Source organism: Perca flavescens, chromosome 21, assembly GCF_004354835.1.
Source record: "Perca flavescens isolate YP-PL-M2 chromosome 21, PFLA_1.0, whole genome shotgun sequence".
Classification (NCBI taxonomy): Eukaryota; Metazoa; Chordata; class Actinopteri; order Perciformes; family Percidae; genus Perca; species Perca flavescens.
This window is the reverse complement of record NC_041351.1, coordinates 20,504,451-20,516,918: the sequence shown is the minus strand read 5'-3', so window position 1 is coordinate 20,516,918 and position 12,468 is coordinate 20,504,451. Positions and strand designations below refer to the sequence as shown.

General features: G+C 41.0%; 1 protein-coding gene across 11 annotated transcripts in view; it reads left to right on the top strand.

Annotated features, from left to right (window-relative positions):
• Positions 1-12,468, top strand: part of mrtfab (myocardin related transcription factor Ab) — a 76,153-nt gene that overhangs the window by 54,103 nt on the left and 9,582 nt on the right. For 7 of the 11 annotated variants that reach the window (XM_028567620.1, XM_028567619.1, XM_028567621.1 and 4 more), the window contains 7 exons: positions 3,216-3,271; positions 4,237-4,312; positions 5,054-5,212; positions 9,738-9,883; positions 10,001-10,171; positions 10,927-10,998; positions 11,526-11,710. In XM_028567620.1, coding sequence (XP_028423421.1) covers positions 3,216-3,271; positions 4,237-4,312; positions 5,054-5,212; positions 9,738-9,883; positions 10,001-10,171; positions 10,927-10,998; positions 11,526-11,710 — 865 coding nt within the window. The remainder of the gene's footprint in view (positions 1-3,215; positions 3,272-4,236; positions 4,313-5,053; positions 5,213-9,737; positions 9,884-10,000; positions 10,172-10,926; positions 10,999-11,525; positions 11,711-12,468) is intronic. The other 4 variants (XM_028567623.1, XM_028567617.1, XM_028567618.1 and 1 more) reach the window with 3 other exon arrangements.

Here is a 12,468-nt window from a genome sequence, read left to right as displayed (position 1 = left end):
AATCGGGCCAGTAGTGTTTTCCGTTATCCTGCTGACAATCAAACGTAACCTCCTTAGTGGAGGTAATAATTGTGCTAGATTAGGAGATTTTAAATGCATAGATATATGGGTGAACAAGCAATAACGATGCCCCTGTGTCCAGAGGTCAGTCATGTTTTTCATATGATGTAGTAATTCAACAAAGAAATCCTAGTATGACTGAGCTTCTGGCTGATAATGTTGACTACTTGAACATTTTTTAATCAGCATCTGAGATTTTAACTAAAAGAAATTACAACATTACATATTACGGTACAATTTGTGTTTTTTATTTACTAGCTCCTTTACACCCATGTTACACACACTGTAGCCAAGCCTTTCAAAATACATCAACACACACACACGTGAGCCCAGTCTCTGTGCATAACAAAGAGTCGTTCCTGCTTGCCTCTACAACGTGTAACGTTAGACAGCCAATCACCAGCATTATTCGATCTCGGTACAAGCATGCTGCATGCTTATTGGCTCACTGACCCTATTGAGATTTACTCCTTAGGTATTGAAATTTGGTATTGAATGACAAGGCATTTTTCGATACTCAATACTATAGAGGCAATTTGATCAGTAGTATGAACAGAGAGCTGTGGATTTTTGCAAATCGCACTACAGGCTATAGGTGGAGCCAGAGGAGACAGATTCTTTTTTTAAATTAACTGTTTAATGTAGTTCTACTTGAACATAGGTTCAGTTTCAGCAAATATGACAGAAAGTTAGTTTTATATGTCTTACCTACTGCATCTTAAAATGCATATTTTATTTTCATTGCACCGTCTTCCAATAATCTCAGTGAACAAGGTAATTGCCTGATATTTGATTCTCAACAAAAGGCCAGTAGTCTGATATATTCAAACTGACATCCGTCAAACCCTTATTACGTGAGCAAGAATTATTTTGTTGACTTTCAGCAGACGATAGTGATAGGATCAGCTGACCAATTGCCTGTTTTGAGCTGTTTTGTTGTGATCTTGAGTGTTGGTCATGTCACAACTGGTATGTAGGTCTTCTTCTTTGAACCTCAGGGGTTGTGACATGAGGAACGCGGCCCACCCCCGCCCAGTCATCTTTAGCACACATGATGCCCCACTGTAGCCAGAATGTCCACACTCCCACTCCTTTAGCAGGGATTTCATCAGCTCTTAAGTTAACCAATCCGATGAATGCTGTGTTTCATCATTGTAACTGCCACTGCCAATATCCTTCCTCAAATACAGCAAACATCTTTGTGTGCATCTGTTTACCTTTTCTAGTTATGATATTAAATTGGAAACTGCAATATCTTAATGGGACCAAACCATGTTACATACAAAATGTCCATGAAACTATCCCGCGTTGAATTTTTTTTAACAAAAACTTTAGATATTTGAAGTTTTGGACCAACATTTTTGTGTCAATAAAATAAAAAAAGGCCTTCTTTTAAGGCGTTAACTGTCTGGCTTAAAATTCATTAACACGTGTTTCCATTCACACATACCACGTAGACATGGACATTTACACCCTCACCCATATAATAGGTACATTGTAGGGTTGCACGATATTGACAAAATGTGATATAGCGATATCGATATTAATTTCGCATCGTAACAATATTCATAGATTCATAACAATATAGTGCACAGTGAGACTTACATACGGCTCCATAGTGCGGCTGGACCACAGATCGGTCGTGAATGGAAAATATTCAATCTATCCGACTCCAAACTCTGCCTGCACTGCCTTTTAAAATGTTGCGGGATAGCTACCTGTGAGAAATAGGTGCAGGATGGGATTTGGTACCCTATTGTCTAGTTCATTCAGAACTTGATGAAGGCTTTTTTAATCCACTGTGTGAATAGGCATCATATCTTTGGCCAAATAGTACGTTATAGCATTGGTGATTTCGGTATGTCTCTTCGAGTTCTTGTCGTACTTTGTGCCACTAGCAAAAACACTCGCTAGCGAGGCTTGTTTGACTAGCTCTGGCGTATTAAACGCAACCGGTTTTTGTGGGGGATAATATCATGCGCTCATGATTCGTTCCGTTTTGTTGTCTCTATCTATTTCTCTGTTGCAATATGCACACACGTCACGTGTTACGCTCCATAGGGTTTGTCACGTAGTGGAACCGTGTGCTGATGTGTACTAACATGTGCAAGTGGCACGGTAACTGGCCAATGAAACATGATCATTATAGCATTTCAAGCGGGCTCAAAGTCAAACACAACTAATCCACACAGCCAACAGATGGGACGCATCTCTCCACAAAATAAACAAAAATATTGCATACTTATCGCAACACTTTCAATATAATATTGCGCAACGTGATATCGCGATAACGATATTAAGTCGATATATCATGCACCCCTAGTACATTGTAGGCAGTCACAGCTGAGTGCCGTGATGAATGTAGATTTTCTTTATGCGCAGCAGTCTATCCGTGAGTCCGCACTCTCCTCTGTCTCTGTGCTCCTTTTTAACGATCCACTCCAGACGACTAGTGCTCAAGAATTTTTCCCACAGACAGTTGGTCTTTGCATTAGTTTTTAAAGTCTGCTATCCACAAATCTCAAATATGTCCAAATGTAGATTCAAACTTCTATTCTCAGTTTAAGCTAAGAGAAAGTGTAGAAAAAAACTGTATTGAAGGCATCATGGTTACATTTAGGCTAATGAAACGGCCGGGTTAAGGTTTGGGAAAGCTCATGGTCATGATTACAGCCTTGAGGTTTGTCTGAATATTTTTTCACCCTAAAACCTAACTTACCTAAAATAAGCCACCACCATTGGCCACAACGCAAAACACTTCCCATAGCTGCTTCAATGTAAAAGCCACAATGAGCACAATGATAACATGACTGAGGTCCAAACAACAGGCCAAATAAATGGATTGCAGGTGCAGTTTAATTTGTAATAACTGAATTGGCTTTCGCTGCAGAAAGAAAGGTGCTGTTTTATTCCTGCACACACAGCATGCTGCAGTGGCTAATCAGCCTACTGAGCTGTCATCTGAGTGTGTGGTTAGAATAGCACTCCTGACCCCTCTTGTCCTGCAGCCACTTCTGCTTTGAGTCTTTCTTCCTCTATACTGTAGATGTATCTGTTCTCACAGTCACCTGCTGAAAGGAGCATCACAACGCTCTTTAGAGTCCTTGTGAGCTGCATTCATCCCTCTCTCTTTCTCCATCCCTCTCTCCATGCAGCGCTGAAGAGCCCGGCAGCCTTTCACGAACAGCGGAGGAGTCTGGAGCGAGCGAGGGTGAGTGTCTTAAGTACTGAGTTTCCTTCATCCTCGATGGACTTGCTTTGTTTAAGCTTTGCAGGGGGAAAACGCTTACAGTATGTTTAAACAGCTTGAATTGCAAAGCACTATTTGTAATTGAATTTTACTGTCAGTATAGATACTTAATATTATGCTGACAGGAAATAACAAATCAAAACTTAAGGTGCCATACGTATAGTAGTAGTAGTAGTCTTTAGGTAAGGAGCGCCACAAACCAACAGGGTTGCTCAGCATTATTAGCATGTTATTTTACATTACCCAAGGTCAGATCTACCTCTCGCTGCAATCTGGAGCGGCCATCATACAAAGTTGCTTATTTTAAATTCATAATTCATAGTTTGTTGTACTCTATTACTGATTCGTGTCATGGAATAGTAATTCAACCAATACCTGGTTTTTGGATGCTTTTAGTTGTATTATAGTTAGCATTGGCAACGAGAACAATCTTTACTTATAAATTTACAAATAAAAGAAAAAAGCACCAACTGCATAAACATCATCCACAACAAAATTCAATGCGAGTTATGTCACAAAGCAATGCAACACAATGCAACAAACATGGCAACTCAATAATATATGTGATTTACTGTATCAGTCCATTGACAAATTATTTAAATCTAGCTCTGTGTCATGGCAGTGGGGGCAGATGAGCGGTTTGTGGCTTTCTTCCGTGGCACGAAAGACGACCTCGGCAGACCTCGGCTTCTCCGAGCTCCGTTCACTGGCACCACGGAGAGAAGCCAAACACTGTTCATCTAAACACACTGCCCACACAAAGATGACACAGAGCTGGATTCACATCTGCTAAGCATCACTTTAAGGACTTTGTGCAGCTGTGTTGCCTCTCTCCTGTGCCCTTCACATTGTCTTTGTCTTTCCCCATCCTCTTTATTGTTTCTCATCCTTTTGCTTGTGATCTTCCTTTTTCTTACACACCCCAGACCGAGGACTATCTGAAGAGGAAGATCCGGTGTCGTCCTGAGCGCTCTGAGCTGGTCAGGATGCACATCCTGGAGGGTGAGTTTCTAAGTGGAACTTCATTTTTTTTAGGCTCTGAAGAATTGCCTTAGTAATTTCAGTTGTGCAGAATGAAAAGTTAAGGTCCGATGAAATACATGAAACTTTATTAAAAAAGGAACAATACAGTAAACAAAACGGAACCAATTCCATTTGATAAGGTTAAGGTACAGTTCCTGTTTTATATTTATGTGGACTGAGTAAAAATGAGATTTCTTAGAATCAAACAGCCTTAAAACTCAGTATCTATGATCTTCAGAAATTCTCAGAAAACTCCGTAACTGTGACTACTTCCTGTCTTAATGACTGTCTTCGACATGTTTAAAGGGATTATGTCGATATACATCTTTTGTTTACAAAGCACTTACCTGATGGTATCTTATACATCAGAATAAATCCTTTGTTTATAATTTATATTTTAGAAGTAGTAGTTTAGTATATGCATTGTGTATTGTAGTCTAATCTCATATTGTGTATTCTCTCATATGTTATATTTATAGAGTGCAAATGTTTTTTTCTTGTATTCTGTATTGAGATATTTTAATTTTGTATTATTTATTGTCTTTATTTTCCATTGATATACAGTATATTTTTCCGTGCAATGCCTGGATTACCTGCTGCTTTAACATAGGAATTTCCTAATTTGGGATCAATAAAGTAAAGCATATCTATCTATCTATCTAAACTACTTGATGATTGAAGTTGCATGCATGCATGTTGTCTTCGCTGTGTCCTGCACAGAGACGTCTGCAGAGCCGTCCCTGCAGGCCAAGCAGCTGCAGCTGAAGCGAGCGCGACTGGCCGACGACCTCAACGACAAGATCTCCCACAGACCAGGTCCCATCGAACTGGTTCACAAGAACATCCTGTCTGTCGACTGCCCTGTGCACTCACCGCTGGGTAACTACACACATGGATTGCAGACCGCTCTAAATGTCTTCAAAAAACAGTACAAAATGTGCACACTTTTTAATAAGAACATTCAGTCGCTCATAACTCCATCAACACACATTACAGTCACACTCAGAGAAACGCATGGACACTAAAGAGCAATTAATAACCAGAAATTGCAGACACTGTTATGTATACACACAAATACAAACACACATTTGAACATAATATCAGGATCCAGATAACAGAAACATGCCGTACACCTGAGGCCTGTACTACGAGGCAAGATTTGGTGTCGACGAGGTAACTTCGGGTTCAACCCAGGGTTTTGTGTATTACGACGGTGGATCACTTGTTACCGGGTTAAATTGCCGTGGTAACTTATGCTGAACACCTAACCTGCTCGGGAGCAGGTTATGTTGGAGATTAGAGATCAACCGGTGTAAAAGCACCGCCTACCGACCAATCAATACTCCACTGATAATGGCGTCACCGTTCTTAGAAGATCCGGTGGAGCTTGGTGCGCAGAGAGAGAGAGAGAGAGAGAGAGAGAGAGAGAGAGAGAGAGAGAGAGAGAGGTTTGCTCAGAAAAGTTAAAACATTTAGAGACCAACAACACAGTTAACATTCCCCGATGGATATTTTTATGAAATATAAAGATTTTCAGTAGAGGGAATTACAAATAGGCTATTTGTTTCCAATGCACACATCGCTTCTCTCACGTTTGCTTACCACTGCCAGGGTCGCAACTGAAATAATAGGCTAAAGCAACGACAGTTTATGGAAAGCACAAGTGTAATTATGGTCAGATCGTGTGCCTGACTGATGGGGAAGTGATATTAATAAGCGTTTAACGTTAAATTTACGTATTTATATATCGTTGGCTATTTTGCCAGCTTTCCTTCCTGTTGTAGAAAGCAGTGACTGTATTGTGTTTTGCCTGTAAAACCGTGTCTGTGTTCTTCATATTTATGTAGAATTATAGTTTGCTTTTCTTATGTAAAATATGCGGCTCTGGCAGATGTTTGCGATTGGTCGCGCTGTGCAAACACCACCTCTTTTATGTGAACGCGCGCATCGCTGGATTGGGAGCTCCTGGGTTGACTGAACTAGTTGTTGACCACCGTCGTGACACAGCTTATGCGGGACCGCGGTTATTAGGTTAGGTGAAGCTGGGTAACTGAAATAAATCCAGGGCATGTTGATCTTGATTTGTAGTATAGGCCTCTGGTACAGATGGAACAAAACAATACATTCAAACAAGCATGCAGGCGCACACACACACACACACACACACACACACACACACACACACACACACACACACGTACAATATGCCGCAACACTCATAAACACACCTGAAGGTTCATGATGAGTTGTAAACACAAAACACCGGGCTCTTTAAGGTGCGTTCAGACTGAACTCGGCTCGTTTGTTGACAGATTACAGGTTACAAGTTAAAACATATTCAGCTCTATTATTGAGATGCCATTATACCACTGACTTTGTGTGTAATTGCCCCACCTCTAAAATCTCATTTCCGTTCGGTCTGAACACACCTTAAGATGTGTAATTGCAACATCCAGGTATCAGCACACACTTGCAATACAGTACTTTTAAGGGTGAGTGTATCAACACACACATACACACCTTAATAACTACAGGTTGCATTATCCTACCATGAAAACTAAACTACACAACTCTGTTACAGAAATGACACAACAACTATGTTTGCACATACTGTGGTCCTGTTTTGAAACCTGATAGGACATTCAGTGTTGTTTAACTTCTCTAAAATTAGTCAGTGCTGTTTAGCAATCAAACATGAATGTGTTTGACCGTAACATAAGGCTATCACGGCCACCGCAGAGTCAAGCTTATCACCGCGTCACATCTGTTTTGTTTTTGCAAGTGAGTTACTGTCGATAAACCTCGTTCTGCCTGCGTTTCAATAGCGTATGTCCTTGGCGTTTTACTCATTTAGGCCGGATATCCGCTACCTTGGGCTTCCTTTGTGTTGGTATTTTAAATGCCGGTGGATTTCTGAGGACTATGGTTAACTGCTCCTCAGATCTCTGCAGGGTAAATCCAGACCGCTAGCTAGACATCTGTCCAATCTGAGTTTTATGTTAACAACTTTTAAACATACACAAAAACAAGTTCCTTCCGAGATTATTTTGCAGCTGCACCGCGGCTTTTCCCAAGCACTGCCCAAGACGATCCTAATTGGTTTAAAGTGCCCATATTATGCTTTTTGGCTTTTTCCCTTTCCTTTATTGTGTTATACATCTTTTTGTGCATGTAACAGGTTTACAAAGTGTAAAAGCCCAAAGTCCACCCCAAAGGGACTTACCATCTCCAACAAGAAACACTGTTCACAAACTGCTCCAAACAGCTCTATTGTAGTCCAGCCTTTACTTCAGAGACAAACGTGCATCACTTTGTAACACACTATTTATTGTTATGATGCTCGCTTAGCTGCTAGTGTAGCATGCCCTCATACTCTGCTTCTGACTGGCTGCGCATGTGCGACTCCCAACAAAGATGGAACAGAAGTGAGATGTCTCACTCTCTAGCTTAAACAGAGAGCTCAACACACAGGGTGAAAAGAAGAGCTGCATCAATGTGCAGTACAACAAAAATATGGTGTTTTTTGAAAATGAAACCATTTAAACCTATTCAGGTACAACCTCTAAATACAATTATGCACCTGAAAATGGGCATAATATGAGTTTTCCTCCCATCCCAAATGCTATTTGGAGTATCCAGACCCTCCTTCAGCGCGTTTTGGAGGAGGGTCTGGCAAAGCGAGACTAGCGTTTCAATAACTAATGCGTGTCTGCCAAATGCATGTAAGCGGAGTGGAGTCTGATGCAGACCAAAATTACTGCAAAGTCGGCCTCCTAATGACAACACTGGAATAAAGATAGACATTTAGATTATACAGTACTGTGCAAAAAAGTGTGGAAAAAATGCTGTAAACTAACAATGCTTTCAAAAATATAAATAATGATTGTTTATTTTTATCAGTTTACAAAATGCAAAGTGAGCGACCAAAAAAATGCTGTAAACTAACAATGCTTTCAAAAATATAAATAATGATTGTTTATTTTTATCAGTTTACAAAATGCAAAGTGAGCGACCAAAAAAACATCTAAATCACATCAATATTTGGCGTTACTACCCTTTGCCTTCAAACCAGCATCAATTCTTATAGGTACACTTGCAAAAAGTCAGGGAACATTGAGGATCGTAGACGCAGTGGTCGGCCAAGGAAATTTAGTGCAGCAGATGAAAAACACATCAAGCTTATTTCCCTTCAAAATCGGAAGATGTCCAGCAGTGCCAAGAAACCAGAAACCAGTGGGAGCCCCAGGTACACCCATCTACTGTCCGGAGAAGAAGTGGTCTTCATGGAAGAGTTGCAGCCAAAAAGCCATACCTCCGACATGGAAGCAAAGCTCAACTACGCACGAAAACATAGGAACTGGGATGCAGAAAAATGGCAGCAGGTGCTCTGGACTGATGAGTCAAAATTTGAAATATTTGGCTGTAGCAGAAGGCAGGTTGTTCGCCGAAGGGCTGGAGAGCGGAACAATAATGAGAGTCTGCAGGCAACAGCGAAGCATGGTGGAGGTTCCTTGCAAGTTTGGGGCTGCATTTCTGCAAATGGAGTTGGAGATTTGGTCAGGATTAATGGTGTCCTCAATGCTGAGAAATACAGGCAGATACGTATCCATCATGCAATACCATCAGGGAGGCGTATGATTGGCCCCAAATTTATTCTTCAGCAGGACAACGACCCAAAACATGCAGCCAAGGTCATTAAGAACTATCTTCAGCGTAAAGAAGAACAAGAAGTCCTGGAAGTGATGGCATGGCCCCCACAGATCCCTGATCTGAGCATCATCCAGTATGTCTGGGATAACATGAAGAGACAGAAGGATTTGATGAAGCCTACATTCACAGAAGATCTGTGGTTAGTTCTCCAAGATGTTTGGAATAACCTACCTGCCGAATTCCTTCAAAAACTTTGTGCAAGTGTACCTAGAAGAATTGATGCTGTCTTGAAGGCAAAGGGTAGTCACACCAAATATTGATTTGATTTATATTTCTCTTGTTTCTCTGTTCATTCACTGCATTTTGTTACACTTCCATTTTTGAAAGCATTCTTAGTGTACAGCGTTTTTTCATACCTGCCTAAAACGTTTGCACAGTCCTGTATGTGCTATAGATGATAGACTATTATTACAGGAATGAATGCATTTGAAAAAGTTAATTTAGGAACTATTTTTTAACACCTATGATTAAAATAATTGTTTATGGTGATAGCTGCGGCAGTTTGAATGACTTCACAAAATGGGTGCGGTACAAAAAAAACCCTCATCATTACCAGTACAGCCCTTCTTAACACATTGTGTGGAAGCCAGGAATTGAGTTGTTTTACTGGCCACAGCAGTCTATCACAGACCACCATGAGTTGCCTTGATAACTTTTTTTTTCCTCCACTAAATCTGAAAATATTTTTTCTCAGAGGGAGAGAGCTCGTCTTTAGATGAAGACAGCAGCGACGCTTTGTCACCAGACCAGCTAACCAATCACGACTCTCCTTCGAGTGCCGTCCCTCAGCTGTCCCCCTCTGACGTCCTCACCCAGAACGGGGACATGTCCCCCACACAGGTACCAATCCCAGGATACAAACAGAATTTCGATTTGAAAGAATGAATTGAAATGAATAAAACAAAGCAAGTGATGGTAAACTTGACGGGGCCATTAACCAGAGTAATATCTTCTCAGTTCATTACAGAGTCCCCACCTCCTCCGCCTCCTCCTCCTCCTCCTCCTCTTCCACCACCCCCTCCTCCCCAGGTGAATGGGTCAGACTCCTCCCCATTCCCTAAAGTGACAAATGGGACGACGGTGACTTCAATAAACTCCCGCCCCTCTACTGGACATCTCAAGGTGCGGGTAATGCTGGTTATTTTTACTCTTTTTACTCGAGATGCACCGATTACAACTTTCTAGGCCGATTCAGATTTCCGATTTTCTTTGAGTTAGGCCAGCCGATACCGATTTTAGCCGATTCCAATTTCATTTTTTCTAACCACTTCAAATATTTATTTCTTTAATAGAACATTTTGCACAGAACATAGAACATTTTTTGAACAGATAATGGATCACTATAAAATAGAACTATATAAATGACTCCTGTTGTGGGAAATTCACACACTACTAAGGTGCAATGTTAGAACCATTTCCTTCTTTTCACATCCTATATCCAACTAAGAAAATGTGATTTTGGTTTTTGGTGTTGTCCCTCCACGCCCTACTTTTTCCTTGCAGGGGTTGCATATTTGCAAACTTGTTATCTTCTGCACACATGCTGAAGAATTTCCAAACAGCTGACATGTTGCAGGTTAATTCACGAGGTTCCCTACATGTGCGAGAATAGCGCGGACACGGTCGGCGGTCATGGCCAAGCACGTGAAAACCGGCCAATTCCGGTCACCGGCCGGCCTATCTGTGCATCTCTACTTTTTACCATTACAGAACCATGACATATTTCCCTGTTCCGAGTTGAACATCCTGCACATTGGATGACTTATGAATACATCTGACCTTAATCTCTATTTGTGGAGCAGCTATAACTGCTATAACTCTGCCTCAACTCGTCACTTTCCCACTTCCTCCTCCCCGACCCCATTTCTCACGGTTTCTGTCAGCAGTCCCAGTGTAAGACGAGCTCAGACCGTCCTCCACACAGACCCAAGAAACCAAAGGACAGCAAACCCAAGGTCAGCAAGCTTTTTGTTTCATTTTCACAAGCACTGACACAGGAGATACGGCTGCAAAAAATATACATCCACAATAGTTATCTTTGGAAAGTTATCAGCACATATCTTTTAGGCTGTTTTATGACAGTAGTTCATCTTTTTGTGTAAGATTTAACCAAGGAACTGGAATTTGTCACTCCTCTAGATTGGTGTTGGTTTTGTTGTCAGTTCTCTCAGAATTAAAGAGCTAGGGCTTCTCTCTAGACTTGATGTTTTGACATTTAACAATCATACAAGGAGAAATCCATACTAGAGGAGGAAGAGATACCATGTTTTAGCATTTGCAGTATCCTTACTACACCAGAATACACCAGACTTTGTTTTCCTCAAGTGGAAATACGTTGCCCTTTGACTGTAGTCATGTTATTACTGTCTTTCCACCTATGTACATATACTGAATGCACATTTTTTTCCAGTTTTTTAAACTATCAATTATTATCTGTTAAAGAGTTGAGTTGCCTCTGAAAAGTTGTGTTTCCTGGGTGTAGGTGAAGAAGCTCAAGTACCACCAGTACATCCCTCCAGACCAGAAAGCAGACAAAGAGCGTCCACCCCAGATGGACTCGTCCTACGCTAAGCTCCTCCACCAGCAACAGCTCTTCCTGCAGCTGCAGATCCTCAACCAGCAACAGCAGCACTACAACTACCACACCATCCTGCCCGCCCCTCCCAAGTGAGTGTCAAGCGTGTGTGTGTGTGTGTGTGTGTGTGTGTGTGTGTGTGTGTGTGTGTGTGTGTGTGTGTGTGTGTGTAAAAAACAACTATGAAATGCTTCTGAATGCTTGGCCAGTAAAAAAAATATATATATTTCACAAAAGTGAGTACACCCCTCACATTTTAGTAAATATTTTATTATATCTTTTAATGGGACAACACTGAAGAAATTACACTTTGCTACAATGTAAAGTATTAAGTGTACAGCTTGTATAACAGTGTAAATGTGCTGTCCCCTCAAAATAACGCAACATACAGCCATTAATGTCTAAACCGCTGGCAACAAAAGTCAGCACACCCCTATGTTAAATTCCCATAGAGGCAGGCAGATTTTTCTTTTTAAAGGCCAGTTATTTCATGGATCCAGGATGCTATGCATCCTGATAAAGTTCCCTTGGCCTTTGGAATTAAAATAGCCCCACATCATCACATACCCTTCACTATACCCAGAGATTGGCATGGTTTTATTTCAGTTAGCCTAATAGCTGGTTTGATTTGCATTGAGAGATGATTTTATGGAAAGTACCCCATGCATGTATGTGTGTGTGTGTCTGTACTGTATATGTACATTGAATGGGAGATTCACATTCAAATTTAGGTATATTGTTGACTTGTACACCTTTCAGCACTTCCTCTTTTTGGCCTCCCATTCTATTAAGAGTAGTTAGTTGTGCGTGGTGTGGAAGTGAGGATGACTGACTGCAGTGGTTTTATTCA